We start from the raw sequence: 24193 nt of genomic DNA, 5'->3' as shown, positions 1-24193 counted from the left end.
CCGTCACCCAGCTGGGAATGCATGACGCACATCTGCTCACTGTCCCTCCTCTGCTGTCCTCAGCTTTGTTCCTCCCGGGCTCAGGCTGGGCTTTCATGGACAACGCGGGATGACAGCAGTGGCCTATGTTTTTAACCTTCCAGTGGCTCTGGTGAGGCCTGCCTCACCCATCACCTTCCCCTGTAAGCTCACTTGCAATCTTTCTCAATCAAAAGGAAAGCAAAGACCATGAATGGCAAGACCGGGCCCTTTGGGGAGCCTCAGCGGGCCGGTCAGCGTGCTGCCAGACCCAAGGAGGGGCGCCCAGCGCCCACGCCCCAGAGAGCTCTGCACCGCGGGGTCCCCAGACATCCCCTACCAAGTCAGGAGTTCTCAGTGGTTGGTGCGTGGCCTGCGGGCAGCTGGGAAATTCACCCAGGGAGAAGTCCAGAAGCCCCTGTGGGCAGGAGCCGGGGTTAGGCCCACACTGCGGCTCAGGACATCTGGGAGCGTGCAGAGGGGGAGGCGCCGGGCAGGACTCACTGCGGGAAGCGGGCACTTCCCAGGCTGGCCATAAACCTGTTATCAAGCCCAACAGGCCCAGCCCAAGGCCTGACCTCCAGGCCCCGCATCGCCACCTCTGGGGAGCCACCAGCAGAGGGCCGGCGACAGCACAGGGAGGAGACAGTGCCCGTGCGAGGGGACTGAGTGTGGCAGGGCACACACCCAGGCAAAGCAGTGGATGTGGGGGAGGCCTCACACCACCAGTGGGCACAGGGGACCAGACAGCTGCACGGAGCCCCAAGCCTGCTGCTGCTCCCCAGCTCTGGGCTCCTCTTTAGAAAGGGGGACCTGCTCCTGCTCTGCTCACACCCACGGCCCGCCACCACTCCGAGGGGAACCAGGGGACCCGAAGGTCCCACAGCACTGCTCACCACAGCCCCAGACCACGTCCCCGCCTCACTGCCCCCATGCCTGGCCCTGCTACCTCAACCCCACCAACTGCCCAGGCTGCTCTCAAGCCCAGTGTGGGCTGGCTTCACCGTGCTCTGCCCTCCCTGGACCCCCACCGCCCGAGGCCTCTGCAGCGCCACCTCCTCAGACAGGCCCTTCCTGGCCTCCCGTTAAGTTAAAGGCCTGATGAGGGCAGGGAGTCTGCCTTGTCCACAGTGATTCATTCCTGAGGCTGTGAATGCTGCCGGACCCACAGCAGGCACTCGGAAACTATTTTTTTTGGATAAAATAAATCAAACGAGGCTGACAATGCAATGGCTCTTCCCACAGGGGATGAGATACGGGCACTTCAGGGCAGAGGTCTTTACGTGCCCTTCCCTCACCTCCCCCCACAGTACACATCTCAGGTTTGCAGAACCCTATAAAAACCGGAGGGGACAGAAGACATCACAGTCCCATGCTAAGATGGACAAGCCCCCGCCCGTCCTGGAGGTGCCCCAGAGGCCACGGGTGGCACAGGTGGGTCTCCAGAGCGTACCTGCTGGGTGCAAGGTGAGGGCTGCCCTGCGTGCGCCCCAACAAACAGGGTGGGGCTATCCAGCTCTCATCACAAATTCACCTTTGGGCGCTATGCCAAGTGGCCTATCGGGAAGGCAGTAAAAATAGTGACAATTCTCACAATCATTAACAGATTCCTCTGTCAGCATGAGCCAGAAATCTCTTAATCCAATGCCCTGCCCTGCCCTAGCCACACACATTGCACTGTTAACACTGGAATACTGCATCCAGATGAACTTGGAAGTCAACAGCTTAGCACACTTTTTCTGATCCTCTCCCTGAAATGCAGGCCCACAGGCAGAGCCCAAGCCCCCCAGCAGGGATGTGGTCCCTGCCTGAAGGGTGGTCCGAGCTCCCAGCAAGAAGTCCCGTGATGAGTTGGCACCACCTCTCTGTCCCCTCTCCATGGGGCAGGAAGCTAAGGCCTGAGGACTAGGCCTGGCACACTCCACACTCACGCAGCCTGCCCTCCAGGGCTACAGGGCTTAGCGCTGGTGTGTGACAGAAGCATCACTGCACCGCTGACAAAGCCATCCTGCTCCTGACCCTGGGCCCCACTCTCACACAGGACCACATTTAAAAGAGGAATCCCTAGAAGCAACGGAGATGTTCAGTAGGTGATGGAGAAATAAGCTGTGGCCCATCTAGACAAGGGAGTGGCATTCAGTGCTAAAAAGTAATGGGCTATTAAGCCATAAGAAACATAGAGGAACCTTAAATCCTAAGACTAAGTGAAAGAAACCAATCCGAAGCTACAGACTGTAGGATTCCAATTCCAGGACGTTCTGGAAAAGGCAGAACTATGGTGAACTATGAAGACAGTAAAAAGATCAGGGTCGCCAAGGGTTTGGGGGAGCGAGACAGGAATACAGGCACAGAGAGTTTTTAGGGCAGTGAACCGCTCTGCGTGATACACGTCATCACACATTTGTCTAAAGCCACAGAAAGTGTAACTCCTGAGTGAACCCTGATGTAAACTACAGACTCTGGGTGAAGAGTCAAGGTTAGTCCTCCCATTGTAACAAACGCCCCATCCAGTGGGGACGCTGACAGTGGGGGAGGCTGTGTGAGTGTGGGGCAGGGGGCATATGGGAAACTCTGTGCCATTCTCTCCATTTCCCTGTGAACCTCAAACTGCACTACAAAATAGTCTTTAAAAAATAAATACATAAAACAAATAAAAGGGTACAAACTTCCCATACTAAGGGAGGAAATGGCCGTAGGAGCCGTGCAGTACACTGCCCGGTGCCTTACTACATGCGCAGTAAAAGAGGCCAGATCTGAAAAGGCCCGGAGCCCACACAGCGCTGAGGGGCTTCCCGCCTGAGTCCAGTGCTACACCGCCCAGAACCCTGTCCCACCACACCTGCCACATAAGAGCAAGGGCCAGGCAGCAGGAAACTGCCACACCGTGTGTAAGAGGAGCAGCCCGCTGACCACTGTCCAACATGGACCCCCACCCAGCCCACAACCCCCAGCGGCCCCTCCAGGAGGGCCAAGAAGATGCAGGTGAGACGGCCAACTTCTGAGCCGCCCTGCACCAACCCCCGGCGGAAGCACAGCAGTACTACAGGCATCCCTTGATCACCTGCAGCGCACAGAGCCTCACCTCTGTGCGTCTGTATCCCCACCGTGGCCCCCAGAATGCCTTCCTCACCAACGCACCCGCACGGTCACTTCACAGAAACTCCACTACACATCCTGTCCCCGTCCTTTGTGAGTACCATCTGGTGCCATCACCCCATTTTACCCACAAGTTGTACCAGGTCCCTCCACTTTTACCGAAGGCCAATTTGGGCTACGAACCAGACTTCAAGACTCCAAGTCTGGTAACCTCTCCACCAAATCACACTCACACAGGGTCTCCTTAGTATTCTGAACAGTGTCCTCTGCAAAAACCCAAATAAAAACTACACAGATAGACCACATTGCAAAGGAAGCCGCTAATACATGCCTTTAAATAATGGAAGGTTCCCTTGGTTCTTTGAAGCCACTCAATTTATTAAAATGTGATATATATTCAAGTCTGCCAAAAAGTCAGCAAAGTATGCCAGGGAGACTGCCTCTACTGGGTGTGCTGCGCAAACACGCACTGCCCACTGCCGGGTCACCACACAGTCTTTCCAACATGGCCTCTGAGCTCCTGCCCCACATCCCCAACAATGCTCAGTAAGACAGAAAATACTAAGGAACACACCCCAGCCCGAGGAACTTCCTGCCATCGCACTCAACTGTGATCCACTGGCACCTGCCGACCAGTGTGCCACTTTCCACGAGAAGGCCATTCTTCCCCACCTGCCTGTCGGCTTCCCACAGGCAGGACCCACACGGAACTTTCCTGCACCGCCGTGCTCACAGGGCTGCCAGAAAGCTCAACAGTCAGTCCTCAGAGCTCTCCCAGCCTGACTGCCAGGGGTGGGCGGCAAAAACAGCACATGTCTCAGGGTGTGGAAAAGGAGAACATGGGGTCCCGGCTCACTCTCCTTGCCCAAGGTTTTCTGGGAACGGAAGCTGAGATCAGCCCAGGTCTATCCTATAAGAGTTTGGGTAAGGGGACTGTGGGGTCAGCTACTCAGCCATCAGCAGGCATTTTGCAGGCCCAGACACACACACACTGCTTCTAGGCAGGCCAGGCCTTGCAGATGGTGACTGCTCCAACCACCCAAATCCATGCCACTCTTTGGGCTGGCTGCTCATCTCTCCCAGGTTGTCTTGGGGTAAGTGACGATCAAAAAAGATGAGCCCAGAAAGGGGGTGACTTGAAACGGCTACTACTGATCACAGCCGCTGGGCAGGGAAGGACCCTGGCCTCTCACTTCAGCCCTGAAGCCTCTGTGACCTCTGGCTCCCGGTTTTGCAGTGAGACCCCCTCTGCTCACAAGGAGCCTTCCTCTCCACACTGTTCTCTCTCTCTCTCTCTCTCTCTCTCTCTCTCTCTCTCTCTCTCTCTCTCTCTCTCTGTCACACACACTGCACGCCCTTAGATTCCCGGCCTTCCCCACTAATCCAGCACTCCCAGATCACAGGGCCCCACCCGCAGCTGTGGGAAGCCAACAGCAGGCAGGAAGGAGCGGCAGGAGCCTGCTAGTCCGGGAAGAGGCAAGACACTGGAAAAGCTGGTTGGGTGTTTCTGTTTCAACAGTAACCAGGGTGTCACTGAACATTTATCAGCAGAACTTCAGGGAAATAAGCCACAGACCAGTCCGACTGACGGGCCAGGCTGAGCTGGGGCTCTATGCAACAAGGAACCCCCTTACTGACCAGCCCCAGGGCAGACAAGGAGCGAGCAGGGTCCACGTGTGCCTCCGTGCAGCTCCCCAAGCACGTGGCCTCTCCCAAGCTCAAAACCTCACTACTGTCTGGCTCTCTGCTTCAATACCCCAACCCAGGCACTCAGAAGTGACAAGCCAATCCTGAAACACTTTCCACACCCCCTACTGCTGGCCCTGCCTGCTGGTTAGGATCAGCCCTCTAGTACAAGGAGGTGGTGGCTTCCACACCACACAGTGCCGCCTGCCTGGGCAGGCACGTGCGCCTCAAAGTAAGAAACAGGGCCTACCCAAGAGGCCAGAAGCTTTGCTACACAGCTCCAAGAGTGATCCTGAAGGCGTCAGAATCTCCTGGGGAGTTTTTTTTAATGCCATGTTGGGCTCAGTCCCCAGCAAGCTAGATCCAGGATGTCTAGGGTGGCCTGGGCTTCACTGTTTCTTACAGATAAAAATCACTGGCTTAAAAAAAAAAAAAAAAGAGTTCAACCTGAGGATTCAAAAACGACCTCGAGTCTAAATGACACAGACAAGTGGCCATGGCTGTCTGCAGCCTGGATTCCCTACCTGAGGCGGTGGGCCACGTTAACACTCCCCACCCCCAGCAGTTCTGGAAGCCTCCAGGACCTGCGTAGGAGCAAAACAGTCCTCTGACCACCAAAGAGTAGTCGGAAAAGCCACACACTTGACTCGTGGTTGAGAGCCCTCTGCACGATTCACTCTGCTTAAGACAATTGACTGACCAGCTTGCTTGCAGCTTCCCCAAGCATTAGCCCCACAGCGGCAGAAGGACAGACCCGCTGCCGAGCACAAGGACTTGGCCGGTTATGCACGCGTCAGCTCACACGCCAGGGACTGTGCCACACGCAGTGTGCTCGGGGATGCACAAAACTGCCAGAGAGGGATCATGACCAACACGCAATTCTGACTACAACCCACTTACAGGGCAGTGCTGCGCGTGTCAGGACTGTTAGGTACACAGCCTCGATTTTTATCAACTACAAAAAAAAGGTCAGGGGTTAGCATGTAGGAGAAAACAGCAACTGTGACAAGCCGGGCTGCTGAATGCCAAATGGTCCCAGACAAGCCTTCTCTGTGCCTGACATGGGCACAACCTATATGGGAGAACCCCAATGGTCCAGAAAAGAATAAATCACCTTTTATCTATCTGAGTGTAGGGGTGTTACGTGCACATTGCTTAAAACAGCCACCCAAATGATCTGCGTTTCTAAGTTTTGGGTGCATACAAAGGGAGATTTTGCATAACTGAAAGGCACTCAAATAGAATGACCGAGCACCCCCACAGCGCTGCTGTGACGACAGACAGGCAGGTGGGCACTGCTGACAAGGGGCCAGGGGTGTGTGGGCACCCCTCCCTGCTGCCCGTGCGGGGGGCAGTCCTCTGGCCCGCTGCCACGTACCTTTGGCATGAAAGGTCCAGCCCCTCCGCCAGTACTCCTGCAGCTGGATCCGCTCCTGCTGCCCCAGGCTGCACACCTCACTGTAGAATTGCCGCTCAATGTGCACGTAGGCAGCTGGGATGGCACCCGCCACCCCCTTAGCCCCGAAGAAGCCATTCACCTCTGGGGAGGCCAGCAGGATCTGGTATTCAGCCCGTGTGCCCAAGACCAAGTCCATGTAGGCCTGCGTCAGGTTAAAGTAGCCAGTGGTGAGGTAGACCGTGGTGCCTCGCTCAGCCTCCGTCAGCAGGGTCTCGGTGACGATCTCATCGATTTGAATCTCAAAAGGCTTCATCTGGATCAGTGGGTAAATCCAGGTGTCGGGGGCTGGCCTCTGGTCACCGGCAACTGCTGTGTCTTCCTCGGCCAAAAGGGAGTCGCTGTGGAAGGTCTGGGTGTGCAGCATCTGCTGGCGGGTCCTGGCAGAGTTGATCACATCCATCACCCTCTTATTGGCTGCCCTGCAGTATGCCGCCCGGTCACCTGCGGAGAGAGGCAGGGGAGAGCGGGGAAGTGGAGGTGCCAGCCTCTCATCCAGCGTGGGACACAGCATGTGACAGGAAGTGCAGATTCCCCAACTGGTCATTTACTAAACATGTTTTGACTGAGCACAAGGCACCAGGCGACAAGTGAAGCTCATCTGTGGATATAAATGCCCAAGACAGGGCCTGCCCACAGGAGTCTGCCCTCGGTGGGAGGGAAGAGGCCACTACCAGCTCCACTTACAGAAAGCTCAGAAACAGCCAAAACTACCTGAGGGTGGCAGGAACCAGGACAGTGGGCACCGTGGGGGGACCCGACCCACCCTGAGCGCGCCCACGCCTGTGCACCTGCAGCCGGCGTGCAGTGTGCTTACCATGCTTCAGCGACAACGCTGATCAGTAAGACACATGTCACCAAGCAGGACAGCAAGCCACAGAGTCACAGACAAAGCGCTGGCACGACTCTGAGCAGGCGATGCCACGCAGGTGGGACGGGACAGGAGGGGCCTCTGACGGGCAGGGTGCAACCAACAGGCCCAAGGCCCTTTGAGTTTCCACAAGCCCCTGGGGACAGGCAGCTGGCCAGATGTACTGGGAGGAGACATGGCTACCAATGTTGCTGCTACATGAGCAAAGACTGACCACTGCTGAGACAACCAACTTAAGGAGGCATGGGAAGACAATAGGAAAAACCAAAAACACAGGTTAAGGAAAGAATTAGGGAACAGAAATGAAGGGAATGAAAACAGTGATACAAAAATGGAGAATATCAACACTGTCAAAAGTTGATCCTCTGAAAATATGGGTAAAGAGCAAGGAAGGCCTCAGCAGGCTGATCAGTAAGAGACACAAGAAAGGGCTGCTGCCCTGTCACAGCTCCTTGCTCCCGCCGTCTGGCTGGGTTGGGGACCACCACAAGCACCTTTCAGGGCTGGGCCGTGGAGCAGAGGAAAGGAAGGGCCTGTGCACGGGCTTCCTTCCTGTCACCAGCGGCCACCAAGGCAGGAGGCGGCCGCCTCCACAGGTTGTCTCAGGCTGCCCCGAGAGCTGGGTGTCCCCTGCACCTTGTACGCCCTGCCGTGGGGCCGCGCCCTCCGAGCCGCCCTGCTCCGGATCACAGCCGAGAACGCCCAGCTGCCCCACCTGGGCCCCAAGCATGCTGATGCTTGTTCTTCTCCCCGGCGTGCTCATGCCTGGACTGGTAAGTTAGACCGGGGGATGGCCAACAGGTTCTCTATGGGCCAGACAGTAATTGTCTCAGGCTTTGTGAGCCTAAGGGCAACACTGCAGGCAACACACAGGGACTCCTCTAGCAGGAGAGAAAACCAACCTCCACAAACTGTTTATTGATAAAATTCAAAATACAATAGCAATAACTAAGTGTCCAGATAGGTAGCAGACAGGGCAGGCACACAGGTCACAGACTGGCTCCACGGCCCACGGTTCCCGGCCCCTGGAACAAGGCTCCCACCAGGCGCCCCTACCCGGACGCCGGACTCCAGGCCATGCCACCGGCACTCCTCCCATGACCAGCACTGCTGACACTGTTGCAAATTCAGCAGCAGGCCCCGAAAGGCCACCAGGAAGCCACAGCCACAGGAATTACAGGAATGCAAGCCCCCCATCCACCCCACCCTACCCTGGAATAGCCGCTGGGACGTGCCTGCTCCTGGTGAGCAGGGCTAAGGGCTCTCCCATTTCACTTCGCAGGCAGAAGGCCAAAGGCCTCAGTGGAGCTAAGAGCCACAGAGCCTCTGTGCTAGAGCTGGGGCTCTGGCCCCAGGGGGGGCCTGTCACCCGGTAGGCTGCTTCCCTGAAGGTGGGCAGCTCCAGGCTCTCCCTACCAGGCACACACCCGAAGCCCACACTCCCACCTCCCCAGGCCCGCCTCCCTCATGCACACAGCATGACTGATGGCCGGTGAGTCACATTTGTCTGGCTTCAGAGACAAAAGCAGAATAAGGTTCTGCCACCCAAGTCCCCCAAGCCCACAGCAAGGCCGCCAGAAGGGGGCTCTGCCCAACCCTCACCTGCCCCACCAGCTCAGGAGGGCAGCAGAGCCCAGGACTCTACCTCTGTAAGGGTGCACCATCCCCTCCACCACTTGCACTGTGTCATCCCCCTGCAGCTGCAGAGACACGTCCCCCACCGCGTCCACCAGCTCTGTGAAAAAGTCCGCAATCTCAGGACAGTCCTGCAGGAACACATAGCGGTCCTGGCGGTTGGTGAAGTAGGAGTCACTCAGGTTTGCCCTGCAAGGAGGAAAGCAGCAGGTGAGAACTCAGGCAGGAGCATGTAACAGCAGGTCCTGGGCTCGGGTTAACCAGCAGGAGCAGGCGGTGTCGGGTCGGATCAGGACAGCAGCCCCTCAACACATAGCTTCTGAGTGTGACCACTCACAAGGGTCAGGCGAGAGTGGCACTGAGGTGACACAGAAGAGGGAGCCACCAAGCCCTCCCCTCACAGAGCTGACAACAGCTGCAAGAAGAGATGTGGACACTTGCAAAACCAACCAACCTGTGGTGCTGGGGACCAGTGCCTGTGTTTGAGGATACAAAGGACCTAGACTCCCATCCTGGCCTTTTTTCCCTTTTGCTTTCTCTGGCTCTGCCTGATGAAGTCACCCATCCTCCCTGACCCTGGTCTTCTGTGTGTGAAGTAAGGAAAACACTCCCCAAAGAAGTGAAGGCACAGGGAGGCAGTACGGGGCCGGGGCACCGTGCACTCCGCAAACCCAGGCTCTCTGCTCATGGCTGGCCCTCCGTGGGCTCCAGCCTCCACAGCAGACACTGAGAGGGGACTGGCTTAAAGGTGAATAAGCAGGTTCTCCAGGCTAAGGGGACAGGTCTTCCCTCCTCCACGCTCCATTGACTTCCACCCTGGAGAATACGAAGGGAAATCCTTGACAGAGGGAAGTGAACTCACCCACTCAAGATGACACTGTTGTCAAAGAGGTACACTTTAATGTGCTGGAGGCCAATAGTCTCATTGAAGCGCTCAGGGATCAGGAGCCGGAGAAGTCCACGGAGGTCAGGCGTGTGGAAAAGGGAGACCCGGACCTGTTCTGGAAACCTCTGCAGGAGCGGGAGCAGCATGGTGCGAGAGTTCTTCCTACCTGAATACATGGGGAACAGAAAAAAAGGACCTGAGATTCACCCCAGGAAAAATATCCAGCCTGTCAGTGAGGAACCACTTACACTCACCAGCCCACATGCACCTGTGTGGCCCATCCAACTGGGTCAAGACCACAAGGGCTGCTTCCAGCCAGAGGAGCCCCCCACCCCCCACATCGAGGTAGGGACAGAGGGGTCAGGGCCTCTGCCATTTTAGCCATCTGTCCTCCTCCTAGGCAGAGCACCGCTCCCCACTCAGCACTTCTGCTCGGGGTGAGGATGACTCTACTCATCCTAAGCCCTCACTCCAGCCCCACAGGAGGGTACCCAGGCCTGGGCTGGGCCGCTGAGCATTCAGAGTCCCTGGCACCTGGCCGATGGCAGGCCACTCAGGGGCTCTGGTGGCTTGCAGCTGACTCTCTTCCAATGGATGTGATGTGGCAAAATGGGCTTGGAGCCGCTAGAGGCCCCCACATGAAGCCTGAAGCCTGAGAATGAAGTGAGCCCAAGGGAAGGATGGGTCCAGGCGACACGGCCAGACCCCAACCATGACCTGCCCAGAGCAGGTCAGTCCTGGGAGTTAAAGAAGTTCTTATTTGGCTAAGTTGTGTTTACTTGGGCTTTTAGTCACTTGCTACAGAAGGAATCCTACAGACAGCGAGGCAGTCCTAGGCCAGATGGGACAGTCTTCAGACGGCCTCACCTCCACCTGAGAATGGGGAGGCAATCCTGCAATTCCTCAAGCAGTCTCTGAAAGAAGAAAGCACAGGGGCCCACGGCACCAGACCTACCCCGAGAACCCCGTGTGAAGTCCAAGAGAATGGACACCTTCAGGCCTGAAGGGGACTTTGCTTGGAGTGACTTTTCCAGAGTGCTTTCCAGGCAATCCACCTACCAAGAAAAGAACCCCAAAAGAACAGAAGTGTAAGATCTGAAAAAATGATTATGTATTAAAACACAAACCAACTTGTCCACGAATGCCCTCTCTGTCCTCTCTGAATGCTGTGCACCTTCTCCAGCTGAGTAACAGGAAGCACAGGAAACCACCTGACACCCCTCACCAGCCCACACTCACAGGAGAGGGGTCTGTGTGGCAGGGCGTGCAGCCTGAGCAGTGTGCGGAGACGCTGAGACACCTGCTCCCACGTGAGCTTCCACAGGTGATCCCAACAAACATACAATGGGCCTGACACACGGAGAGCGCTCAGTCAGTATTTGCTGGATGAATGAATCCCAGACACAATGCACCCAAGGGCCATTCACTGGGGGCTGGATGGGACATTCTTCTCCCAGGAGAACAAACAGGTCTCCCAAGCCTGCAGCTAAGAGAATGTCCTGAAGTCAGGGGGAGGCCTCCTCCCACAGAGCAGGGGAGCAGCTCCGTGTGAGCCTGCCTTCCCCTCATCCTCTACGCTCCAACCCATTAACCCCAACAGGGATGAACCAGGGAAACACATTTACTGTGGGCAGCGGAACCGCTTCACTACCTAGGTAGAGAGACGCTCCGGGGGACTAAGCAACAGACGGGCCTGACCCAGACTCACCTCCAGCTCCGCCCACAGGTTCGGCCCGCACACCAGCAGCCGCACTGGACTAGCTCCACAGGATCACGCCCTGCACAGACCCAGTGATTCCTGCTCCCTCCCATCCCATCTGCCTTACTGGGAGTGACCAGTGTGGCATGGCAGCAAGTCCAGGTGAGACAAGGCTGGCCACAGAACGGGCAGCTGACACCAGCCCAGCCTGCACTCCAGTCCCTTTGTCTATCACAGGGTCAGAAAACCTTTTCTGTAAAGTGCCAGACAGTATGTCGGGCTCCACAGGCCAAATGGCCTCTGTCACAACTACTCAGGTCTAGAGTTGCAGCCAGGAAGCAGCCACAGACACTACATGTATGAACGAGAGCAGCTGTGCTGCAATGAAGTGTAACTCATGGTCACAGAAATTTGAATTTCACGCTTTTCATGTGCTACAAATATTATTCTTCTTTTGATTTTTTTCCCCTATCATTTGAAAATGCAAAAACCATTCTTAACTCACAGGTCATACAATCACAGACAGTGGGCCCAGATTTGGCCCATGGGCCAAAGTTTGTTGATCCCTAGGCTGGCAGACAGAGCAACCTAGGGGCCACTGCGCAGGGTGAGGAGGACCCTGGCCCACAAGGCAAAAAGGTCCAGGATGAGACCTCCCCACGGCCCTCTCACCGGTCCTCCTGAAGCCCCCCGAGCATGAGCTGGCTGTGTGCGAAGGCCCAGGAAGGGCAGCCCCACCCCAACTCCCCTACCGCCTCTGGGGCCACCTCCCCCTAAACCTTACCAGTTCCTGTTCCAAAGGGCCTGTCCCCAGATAGAGGGATGCCATCACGACCCGCCGCCTGGCTATTTTTATCTGCCCCTGAAAGAGGAGAACAATTAAAAAATACTATCATAATTTTCAGAGTTCACTCAGAAAATACAGTATTTTGATCTTGGAGGTGAGTAACACTCCAAGCTAACCTATCCTGTATCTTCACCAATTAACTAAAGTTTAAAGCAAGCCCCAAATGGGTATGGTAACTACCAAATAAGGACCCAGAGTCCTAACTCAAAAGTACTCTGCCTGTAAGTGGAGCATGTTCCAACGTACTATGAGGCACAATGCAGCCACTAAATGAAGTCCATCTGTGCATCCTGACCTGAAGGAGCGTCCACATGTACTGCTGAGCCACAAAAGCAAATCACCAAACAGAACGCACCCATACTCCCACCTGTTTACACCCCTGCACACACCTGTACACACGTGTGTGTGAGTGTGTGTGTGCAGGGTGCACAGAGCACCCACCACACTGCTGAGAGCAGCCCCTGAGGATCAGAGCCAGGGGAGGGCGTGAGGTGCAAACCTGCCCCCTACTCCTCCCCTATCCACTCAGCTGGGATCTTTATAATGAGCATGTACTGCCTTTGAAGTGCAGACAGGTCCCCAGAGACATAAACAGAACCTACCAACACTCAAAGGTGATGTGTGACATCAGTCCTACGAGCCAGTGTCCTCGCCCCGTACCTACTCCAGCTGCAGGAGAACTGACCCCATCTCCAGAGCCAGAAGCCGTCCCACCCCGGCGGGGGCAGGGGCAGGAAGCAAATGCGGGAGAACAAGGCCTGGAGAGAGGAGCGAGGCAGAAGGCGGCGTGTGCGCCTGCTCTCCTGCCCGGAAGGGATGTCATGACCACAGCCTGCATTGCCAACACAGGAAGAGGGGCACCTTGACTGGGTAAGTACATGAAGCCCTTATAGTCAAGGACAAACAGGAACTTCCCAAGTTTGCAGTTTCCTCTGTTTTGTTATTTATTAAGATAGATGCTTGTTGGGAAAGCAATTATGAAGAAAGGAAAACAACAACTGAGCTATCAGGCAGCAAAGACTGTCCATGTGCTGTGGGGCAGCCTTGCCATAACAGAGGCCTAGGGTCCAGGCAGACGCAAGCACCGCGCTCTGTTCTCAGGGATGCAGGCTGCTGTCTGTCCCAGGAAGAAACAGCCACTCAGCGCCCTCCATGCTGGGAGACTGTCCACACTCACTCAGGGGCAGGAAAGGCCTCGGCCCCCACCCAGCCTGCTGGCCCAAGCCCCTTGGGGTTACCACATGGCCTCCACAGCCTGCCTGCCCACCTGACCAGGGGGTTACCACATGGAGACTTAGTCGTTCCTCGGAGTTGATTAGGACACTAGAAAGAACCTCCTTTGAGAAACTTGCTTCTTTAAGTCAGAGAACCAACTTGGAGCAAAGAGCAAACCACCTCAGCATCAGTTCTAAACAGTAAGGACCCACAGGACAGACGGGACAGGGTCGGGATGGGATAGGGTATGCACATGCACACACACACACATACACTCACATGGGTCCTGGAATAAGCCAGCCAGAAATTAGCTCCATAGGGGTTAACAGAACAACAGGCAGAAGGAGAGAAAGTGTGCAAGTGTCACAGGAACCAGGGCTCAGACAACACACCTCTACAGGTATTTCCTATCCCCCCTGGCATGCCACCTCTGCGACCTCACCATTCCTTAGTTCTAGCATCACCAAGGGTTGATGAACCCAGAGAATTCACGTTAATAAAAATTAACAGCTTTGAATTACTTCATTCCAATCAGCAGTTTAGCCACGAAGAACCAGACACGCCATGAGCAACTGAGTACTGAAAGCTGAGCCCAGAGGCAGTTCAGCATCCCAGGAGGGAGAGGGCACATGCTTTACATAAAGTCGCAGAAATGAACCAGGATTCCAAGGCCTAACACCAGATGTCCAAATTTTCCAGGCAAGAGCCTTCCACCTCTTCCTATAAACCAAAGCCTACCTAAGGGTCACTGGGTCCTCACTACCTGTACACTGCCTCCACCAAGATGACACCACTGTGCTCGGGAGATGTTCCCAGAAGCAGTGGTGCACCGTATGCCGACTAGAGTAAGGTTCATTTCCTCCCAGACAGCTCTAGCAGAGACATACCTGTGTGGTCCTCACGAAGCTCCCTTCCAGGGGTCTACATCTCCATCAACAAACAAAAGAAGTCCATCTATCCACAGAATAGAAATCTAGGCCCTGGCCCTCATGTGCCCGTGCTCAAGCCAGGCTACCTGAGACATCAGCCACGAGGCAGCAGTTCAGATCATGGCTCAACTCAACCATTTGTGAAGCTCAAACCTAACAGAAGAACCCACAGGAATAAGCTCATCAGACATCAAAACTTCCAGAACAGAAGGCGCTTCTGCCCACAACTCACCCCACTATATGCCCCTGAGCCTCTAACTCAAACCTCTAACCCACCTCTCTCTCCTTCAGACATGACTTACCTTCATGAGCTCAAAAAACTCTGCTGGGGAAGAAAGCACCCTGACGTGAGAACTGGAGACTCCAAACTCGGGAACCAGGTTTCTGATCCACTGGAACCTGTGCACGCCCTCGGGACACAGACTGCAAGGTGGGGAGGTGACCTGGGGGACGGCTGGGGACAGCAAAGGAGCCAACAGCAGCCATGGTGACCTGGTTGAAGACACATGCAAAGGATCATGCTTCTCAAACACTTCCTCAGAGTCTCTCTTGGCTACTGGGGGAATGGGGAGACGGAAGTTTTGGAGGACCAATTTCAGATTTTCTAAACCATTTTAAGGGAGCCTGAGTCTAACTCTGCTAAAGGTTTTTTTTTGCCTTCAGCCCCTATCAGTTGGGCACCTTGAGCCAAGTGCCAATGCCCACAGATAAACCCCCAACTTTAAGTCGATCCCAAACAGCCGCAGATTTGGGGCAGCCACAGGGAAAGTCACAGAAGCCACGGCGTGCTTACACGGCCACTCCTGACACAGCCATCTGCAGAGAGCGGCCAAAGGCTTCCTAGAACAAGGGCAAGCTTGGGACAAGCCTGAAGACCGCAACCCAGACCCCCAGCTGTATGACTGAGGACATACGCAGAGCTTTCATTTAGGGAAGGACCCCGAAAATTAAGTTTTCTTTTTAATACCTAGATAAGGAGAAAAAAGCTGGGGCAAGAAGTGGCTGGGAAAGAGGAAGTCATCTCAAGAATTGCCCCTTTACCACCAGACCCATCCTGCCAGGCTGCACCTGGCCGGCTCCCCTCTGACACCCACTGGTGACTGGACTACCTGCATGGCAGGGGAGGCACCTGCACATCAGAGCTCCTCAAACCGGCCCTGAAATGGACTCCAGTACACAGCAGAGGGAAGCATGCTTCCACATGTGACCTCTCACCACAGCTTCCAGAGGGGCTGTGTGGAAAGGACGCTCCAACACCCAAGGCCTAATAGGCTTTAAATTCCCGGAAGGTGATTTCATTTACTTGCCTCATGATAAAGTGCTGAATCTTCCCAGGGTTTGTAAATGTCCCTACAGAGCCAGATGGCCCACAGCTGTGGTTCCCAGAAAACCTACTGGTGACAGACCATTCATTGCCAAGAAAACTTTAGTCAGCGGGTGCAAGGTACCAGCTCCCTGGACCCTGGGAAGACGGGCACTGGTCTCGGGCCTCACAGCTGCTTTCCCGCTGGCTCTGAAGAGGTGGTGAACATCTTTAGGTCACAGCATCAGCTTACTGAGTTCCCCTGGCTTCCAGACCATGAACAGCAGCATGCAAATGACAGCAGCATGCAAATGACAGCCTAGACACATAAATAAGGGATTGCTGCCTCAGTTTCCCAAACTGTAGACCATACTCCTGCTGTGCTCAAGGCAACTTCCAGAGAGAAGACCCTTCAGTCCAACAGAAAACCCCAAGACAATGGGAAAGTTGTACAACAATCTATCGATCTGGAGCCCCAAAGGGAGCCCAAGTCTAATATTCATTAATTAAATATAGTCAGCTGGAGGCAGAAAACCCCACAGCAGCCTAAGGTCAGCCTCCTGCCTGCCTCAGAGCACTTACCACTCAGACCTCATGAAAAAGAGCCAGGTGTGACCTGCCCGCCCAGGCCCTACAGTCAGCCCCCTCGCCTTCATATGGGCCAAGAGACTTAAAGCAGCTCCCAAAAAGGAAGGTGAAGCCCCTCCTTGACACACGGCAACCCGGGAGGGAGCAGCCGCCGAGCCGGGCCTCAGGCAGGTCTGCGCGTGAGCACCTATCATGTACCGTGGGGGGCATGAATGAGGGGCCAGCACGGCCCCTGCCTCCCATAGGCTTGGTGGCCTCCCAAGCTTACTGCCTGAAATCATCTAAGACACACACAAAAGAAAAATGTCAAAATCAATTAAATAAAGGTCAAAATCTACAGCTCATGTGCTTCCCCTGATCACGAAGGGAAGCAGGCGATGACTGAGCTCCTGGGGAGTCCACGACACCCTACCTTCAATGGACTTTAAAAACAGCAGGATTCAGGCAGGGAACACAGGGCAGTGGGGAGGGGGTCCCCCCAGCAAGGAGAGGTGCGAACCAATGTAAGAGGCAGGAAATGGCAAAAACTACCATCACCAGAACAGCCCAGGGGGTCTCAACAGCCAGTCCACAGAACACACTGGCCAAGAGCCCACACAGGCATTCGGGTCCATGGCCACCTCCACCCGGGCCGCCCTGGGCAGCGCTCCCTGGGAATGTCCCGCCAGGGCCTCAGGCCAAGATTTGTTGAGGGCTTTTTCGTTGGCTTTCTGTTTAATCTGTGTACAGACAGGTTTATTTTTGTTAGAGAGAAGAAGGCGCCAAGAGCCAGTTAGGTTTCAGGAATTCATGGTGGAGGAGACCCAAGCCTCGAGCGGCACTTTTACGTTCCAAAGAGGAAGGTGCTTTGACAAGGAGTGAAGAATTTTATGAAGGTCCTCCTGTGACAGCACAGGCCCAGAGACCACACCTAGACGGGGGACTCCTGATCTGACGGAAGCGCCTCAGCCAGCCCGTGAGCGCACACCGCTGGCTTCTCTGGAGCTCCTCGGAGGCGCTGTTTTCTCTTTCGCCTCAGCCAGAACCCCTCGGGCACTGGCTCCAGCTCTCTGCAAGGGAGCTGCTGGGAACCTTCTAAGACCAGCTGCTGCCCAGCGAGCAGCAGTCCTGACTGCAGCCCATCTCCAGGGAAGACCACCTGCACACGCAGTGCCCCTCCCTCCAGGGAGGTTTCCCAGGCCAGAAACCACCGAGATCTGAGGCGGCAGGGAGCTGCAATCGCTTTACCAAACAAGCAGAGCCGTGTCATGCTGCCCATTATGAGCACTAATCCAGGGCACAGTCTCTGAAGCCTCTCCTTCCAGGTACCACCTAGCTCCCATTCTAGTCACATGGAGGACAAAGCGGTGGGGCGGGACCAGACAGTGAGGTTCTGCCAGCATGGCCCTTCTGAAGGCCCCCTCTGGTGCTCTGGACCATCAGCAGTTTGGAGAACAAGGCCAGGGCAGGAACAAAGGGGTGCCCGGAATCCAAGCTCAGGCAGGCTAAACGACTTCACATGCAGCCCTCAGCCAGGTCAGGGATGAGAGCAGACCCACCGTGGAGCCATCCTCAGCCTACAGTTCTCAAGGTGAGATGGGCCTGGCATCCTCTCCAAAGGGCAGTTTCTGGCCACCCACAGGACACTTGGCTCTGGGTAAAGGTTCAGCCATGTGCCAGCTTCCCGTGTGCAGGCAAACCCCTTGAACTGGGGAGTGGGCTGGGCCTAAGCACTGAGGACCCTGACGGCGGCCCCATTCTTCCACCCAGGGAGCAGCTCAGGGGAGAGGGGTGGGCCAGCACAGAGAGCCTCAGGAAGAGCGCAGGGACACCTCTAAGGGAATCCACATGGGAACTGCCTTGACTAGGGGTGCTTCTGTCACTGAGCCCCTGCACTGCAGGCCACCACTAAGCAAAGGCAGTGGATGCCTACCTGGCCCACGGGGCAGTCCTAGCCTGGTCAGTGCACCCACGCCCCTCCTGGGAGGCCAGGGAAGGCAGTGGGCCTTGAGTTCAGAATAATCCACCAAACTGAAACCTGGAGAGTGGAGGAGCTGCTGAGGGGCTCTGAGCACACTGAGAGACAAAGGGTGCCCAGAGAACATGGGGAGACAGGAGTTTTCCAGTTCACCAGACATTGTGAAGCTGCATGTAATTCACGGAAAAATACCGCCACACCTTGCATTTTTCCTTTGTCTGGATGTGCAACAATGTGCCTGGAGGTCCAACCAAACTCCCACATGGTCAGGGGAGAGATGCCAATAAAAAAAGGTAAACACCCATGAATCACACCCATGTCCACACTTCACCTCCCCATGTCCCTTCTGCAGCCTACTCCCCTGGGGACACAAGAGGGCCAACTTCTTAGGGTCTTTCAAAATAGGGTATGTGGGTCTCTGAACAAAGAGTACAGTGATGCCAGAAGACTGTTCAGACACTCGCCACAAGTCCTTGATGGGCAGTACAGAGCTGCTGTGCCCAGTACCATGCACAGGGCAGTAATAACATGCCCCTCATTGTGGGCTCAGAGTCGTGCTCTGAAGGCCCATGGGCTCTTCTGGAACTCTTAAGATAAGATTTGTGGTACAAACTCTGTGGCTTGGACCCCACTCAGATCTGTACAAAACGACAAAAAAAGTTTTTAGATGAAACTGAGCTCACTTTATTGCAATATTGTCAGAAACTACTTTTGAAGAAAAACACACACACACACCCCACAGTCATGCACATTTAAACATAAAAAACTGAACTGATCAGAAAAGGCAAGTCATAGCACCTCCTGAGAAAAGCTCGAGAAACTACACAAGGCGCCATACATACTTCCTGCAAGCCGACAGCAGGCAGCCTTCCTGACCAAGGCGAGGCCCAGCTCCGGGTAAGGGAAATGAGTATGAATTCCTGTAGGTTACAAAAGCCCAACGGCCCACTGAACTCCCCCAGGAGGTCCCGCACGAGAGGCCAGGGCTGCCGGCATTTGGCTACACACTGATCAGATGACTCCCCTCTGGGCTTGCCCAAAAGGAAATGGATTACACAGAGGGGCCAGAACTTTAAAATACTTAAAACCCACAATACACCTCGGGTAGCCAAATGCACCAGGAATATCAAAGTGCCTGACGGGAACCAATCACATGTTCTACTAATCCAAAGGCTTAGACCAGCCTGACTTCCCAGCAGCCTTGAAAAGGACTCGTTTACATTAACCAGAGCATATGTTTACAAGTGGATTATCTATCAGAACACTTTAATCCCAGGCTAGTTCCTGTCTATCTAGGAGCACACAACTGGCTGACGAGCCTGATTCGGTGCCAGCTGCAGCGTACTCACAGGATACTCATGTCAATATTAACTTCATAAAGCTACAGTTTAAAAGTCAGTCATGCACCTATCTTATTTTAATTCCCTGCAAGATCAAATTTGAATTATCTGGGAAAATTATGCTTCGATTCTAAATATTCCCCTCCCACCCTTCTACTGCCGTAAAGAAACCAACAGATGGCTCTGCTAAACTCTAGTGAGTTCAGAGAATTGGATCCCAGCGTCAGGAAGTTCAAAGAAAAAGTAATTTCTGGAAACTACTAACAAGTTGAACAGAGTATGCTGTCCTGCCATTACAACATAAGAAAACGTAATTGAAAGAACAGTCTGCTGACTATCAGTTTCCCTCTTAGAACTCAGGGAAGTTAGGACACCCCTCACCACCCCCACTCCAACACAGACACGCTCCTAGAATAGAAAAAACAGGACTTGAGTTTCAAAAATAAAGACTTTTCTGCACATATAGCTCAAACTGAAAATAGTTGTGTTTTTTTTTTAAAGGAGGCCACAGAAAAAATATTTCCTTGTATGGCAGGCCAGCTCAAGAGTAGGAACTATCGCCCCCTTGACACATTTCCCACTAGGTACAAACAACAAGTCAATTCTGTATTGTCTGATGACTCCAAAAAAACTACCTGAAGTTTCTATCTCCCTCTCCTGAGCTCCAGATCTGCCAGTCAACTAAGTACACTTGGAGGAACCTGGATGCTAAATAACATGCCCCAAACTCACCTTACCATCCCCCAAACCTGATTTACTCTGTTTTAATGAACTGTGCCACCATCCATGCAGTCATCCAAGTCAGAAACCTGACCACCTCCTTAGCACTCCCCTACACACACCCATCAGAGCAGATTCCAATCCAACCCTCTGGTCTTCCCACTGTCCCTGACTTCATGTAAGCCCTGCCATCTCAGGCCTAGACCATGATCAAAGGACATTGTATAGGGAATCTCACAGCCTGACTCCCTGGATCTCAACCCAGAGGACTGACCGCCTCCCAGCAACTCCTTCTCCCTGCCTTCCCAACTCATTGCCCCTGGTCAAGTCCTGGTAATGTTGTAAATGCCTGTGGGCCCTTAGAACTGCCTTGCCCCACTGCGGCTGCTACTGTACGATCATCAACCCACACCACTCACTATCTTTCCTTAAACACTCTTCCAAAACACAGCTCCCAGATCACCACTGTCAGGAATCTTCTGTGAACGTCTAGTGTGCCCCTTAGATGCTGCCATAACCCTCTACCTTACATTACTAAGGTTGTCTGTTTATGTATCTGAGCATCTCGATGGTGGGTCTATGTCTTTGTCTGCTTCCTCAGTACCTAGTGCAGCACAGCAGTGCTCGGTACACACGAGGAGTACACGAACGGATCCAGCAGCCCATGACGATAAGCCAGATGCCTGCTTAGGAGAAAAACAGCCATATTTCTAGATCACTAGTTACAAGTAATTTTCAGTAGAATTCTGTCACTATGGCTCTCTCTCTCTAAAAGGAAACCACCACATGAAAGAACCGTCCCCCTCGCTGGCCATGAGCATGCAGCAGGCACTCCAACCGTTGAGTCAGACTGGCAAGCTAAAACCTAAAATAAATTAAGTTCATGACTACACAGAACGATTATCAATGAATCAATGATCAGAGTTACAAGAAACCACATCATTCGTGGAATGAGGAATTGGGAAGTGCAACTGAACAATGGAGAAGAAATGAAAGTCAGCAACCAGTAGAGGGTGAGTGGCCAGACAACATGAGAAACCTCAAACACCAAGGCCACAAAGAACTAGAAAAAAAAAGTCTGCAAACAGAGTAAGGCAAAGAAAGGGTCAGAAAACTAATTATTGTGATAATATGGGTCAAAGCATTTGTCTAAAGTCCTAACATAGGCTTATATTTCCAAGGATTATAAAACACAGATTTCTAACATTTGTGTTCCAGTGTTCGTGATTTAACTGGGTTTCTGGTTTACTGGTGACCCATAGAAAAAACTCAGCTTAATCAAAAAGAAATATGAAGTCACACCTACTCCCTCCCCTGATACTAAGTCCTTCCCAAAAGGACTTTGAGAGTACCCCCACTGCCACACGGTCCCTCTACCAGCAAAACAGCACTCAAGAGGAATGTCTTTTTTTTTAAGTATTTATGGAGAGTGCCCCCACATCCTTTAGTACACAATTCCAATGTTAAACAGTGATTAATAATGAAGTGTTTCTCGTAGTTTAAACATATACACGGAAATAACAAAATCGCCTAGACAGCTCATCTACCAGGAAAGAACATTTCTTGAAATTTTAAACCAAATCTCTCAGTGGCTTGATGTCAGGACATGGAAAGTCACCTGAATTCACTACCCACTAGAATGAACAGGACTTGTTAAGCACCAACTATGGAAAACAGAAAGGCCACCCCTTCTACGCTACCACTCCCACTGAGTTCATGACGTGAAACTTAGAGCCTTTCTGATCAGCAGGTTTCCAAGAGTTCCGTCCTGCCCTGATTCTATCACCTAAAAGTTCCCCTAAATCAAACTCGAATTTTTGCTGAAAATCACCCACCATAACCCAGTATGAAGCAAGTTCCTTGCTATACCTAGAAACAGCACACATGACTGGACCACAGATATCTGCACTGAAGGCCAAGAGGTCAAGTCTCACCCAAACAACACAGATAAAAACCCAAGTCAACGCAAACTCTACTAAAGGGTGCACTTCTAAGATTTTTTTAAATTAAGGATCAAGTGTAAGGCACCAGACTCTCTGATAAGAAAACTATTTGCCCACAAGAGATTTTTTGTCGTTGTCAAGTGTTAGCAATAGCAGTAGGCCTCTTAGGTCAGCATTCTTGGCAAATGTTTACTTTGAAAGACCACTGCCTGAACAGATTGCTTCAAAGCCTACTTCACCGTTTACATAACTCACTTCAGTACTTTTCCAGAACACAGGCCCTTTAAAAAGTGTGAAAGGGGTTTCGAGTGGTTCCTCTTCCCTCGCCTGAGTGCTACTGACTCAAGATTGCTTCACAGCCCTCTCGGGCAGGATGTGAGAAAGGCTGCACGCACAGAATCCCAGCAGGGCTGAATCACTCCGGCCAAGTCACCTTGCGGCCAGGATTACTTAAGGAAAAGATCCCTCCGAACCCAAACGGTCTCTCGCGACAAGCCTCTCCAACACACACATCCCCGATCCGACCCAGCACGCGAACTCGGCCCCTCTCCCCGCGCGCACCTACAGCCCCTCCGCTCAAGCTGCAGCGGGCAGAGGCCGGGCTCGCCTACCGGCTCCGCGGAGGGAAGGCCGGCTGACGGGCCGCGCCCCGCCCCGGCTGCCCAGCCGGCCGTCGGGCGCGGGAAGCCCCTCCCCGGGGCAGGCCGGGGCGAGGCGGGGACGCGGAGCCGGCCGGGCGGCGGCGCGGGCGCAGGGACGCTGAGGGCTCGCCGCAACGCTAGGGCACAGGCCGGCCACGCTCGCAGCCACGCCGCGCCCCTCACCTCCTGCGCCGGCGGTCCCGGTTCCTGCCCAGGCGGTCAGACAGGCGCCCCAAGAGCGCGGCCAGCCCGGGGCGGCCAGGCAGGAGGCCCAGCAGCCTCCTCCAGAACACCGGCCCCGCCGCCGCTGCCGCCGCCGCCGCCATGGAGACTCACCGCTTCCGCTTCCGCTTCCGGCGCAACACAACTTTATTGACAGCGGCGCGCGCGGACACGGGGCGCGCGGACGCGGGGTGCGCGCAGGTGCAGCCGCGGCGCCGGCCCTGCGTCCTCGTGCGAGCTTTGCGCTCCGGGCCCCGCCGTGGAGTTCAGGATGCCCCGGCGGGGTTGCGCCCGCTGCGCCGAGCTGTGTGTCACCTGCGCTCGGGAAATCCCCAGCAGCCAGGGGCGGGCCGTTTTCCTCCGTGTCAACCCTGCGCGCCGCCCGAGCTCCACGGCCCAGGGCAGCTCAGCCAAGCTTTGGGCCCCGAACCGAGACCCTCCGTCCTGATGCGCCCGGACGGCCCCTGCAGATGTGCGGTTCTAGCCCCAAGGAAGCTGAAGGAGCTCAAGCCTGTGGTCAAGAACCCTTCCTGTAGCTCATTTTAAAGAGGAAAACGTGCAGCATTCTGAGAGGGGCAGGAGAGAAGATTCTCATCTGTAACATGTGGTTCCTTGATGGGCCCACATGGGCTGAGACTTAGAAAGTGGAAAAGCTGTAGGAGATAATCATATCCTACTTATCCCAGGGGGGTGTTGTGAGGTTCACAGGATATGGACACATAGGATAAAAAACATTCTGAATTCCGCTACCAAATTATACCAAGGAAATCAATTACACATTCCCTGCAAGAATGTACATCTCAGCATTGTTCATGGTATCGAAAATGTGGACGCAATCAACAGTTGGGAGAGTTGGTTAAGTAACCCAAGGTACATTACAATGTTGGAAGACCATGCATCCATAAAAAATTATGTTCTAGAAGAATGTTTCATGACATGAAGTGTAAAGTGCAAATTTCCAAGGAGTTCATCCCCTTGGAAAAATTAAAAATTGGAAAGACGGAGTGTGCATTTCTACACAAGGACTGAAAGTAAATACACTGAAATGTTAACATTGGTTATTTGCCACTATTCAAGAACTTCTAAATTGTTTACAATCAACGAGTATTTCAAATTGATTTTAATTTTTCCTTTAAGTTTG

The 24193-nt window shown here is 54.0% G+C and overlaps 1 protein-coding gene across 24 annotated transcripts in view; it reads right to left on the bottom strand.

The window, feature by feature from the left end:
* PGS1 (phosphatidylglycerophosphate synthase 1) overlaps positions 1-24075 on the bottom strand; it is a 59357-nt gene extending 35282 nt beyond the window's left edge. For 13 of the 24 annotated variants that reach the window (XR_008997499.1, XR_008997500.1, XR_008997502.1 and 10 more), the window contains exons 1-7: positions 23014-24074; positions 14641-14830; positions 12132-12209; positions 10604-10703; positions 9625-9814; positions 8773-8951; positions 6179-6700 (exon numbers count right to left, since the gene is read on the bottom strand). Coding sequence is in view for 9 of the 24 variants with exons in the window: in XM_057501760.1 (XP_057357743.1) it covers positions 6179-6700; positions 8773-8951; positions 9625-9814; positions 10604-10703; positions 12132-12209; positions 14641-14830; positions 23014-23156 (1402 nt within the window). In the remaining 15 variants the exon portion in view is untranslated. Of the gene's footprint in view, positions 1-6178; positions 6701-8772; positions 8952-9624; positions 9815-10603; positions 10704-12131; positions 12210-14640; positions 14831-23013 lie in introns of all 24 variants that reach the window. The other 11 variants (XR_005029868.2, XR_008997503.1, XR_005029866.2 and 8 more) reach the window with 4 other exon arrangements.
* Between the last annotated feature and the right edge of the window lie 118 nt (positions 24076-24193).

The sequence above is a fragment of the Manis pentadactyla genome, chromosome 4 (genome assembly GCF_030020395.1).
Source record: "Manis pentadactyla isolate mManPen7 chromosome 4, mManPen7.hap1, whole genome shotgun sequence".
Taxonomy (NCBI): Eukaryota; Metazoa; Chordata; class Mammalia; order Pholidota; family Manidae; genus Manis; species Manis pentadactyla.
The sequence above is the reverse complement of the archived record's forward strand: the minus strand, read 5'-3'. Positions and strand labels throughout refer to the sequence as shown.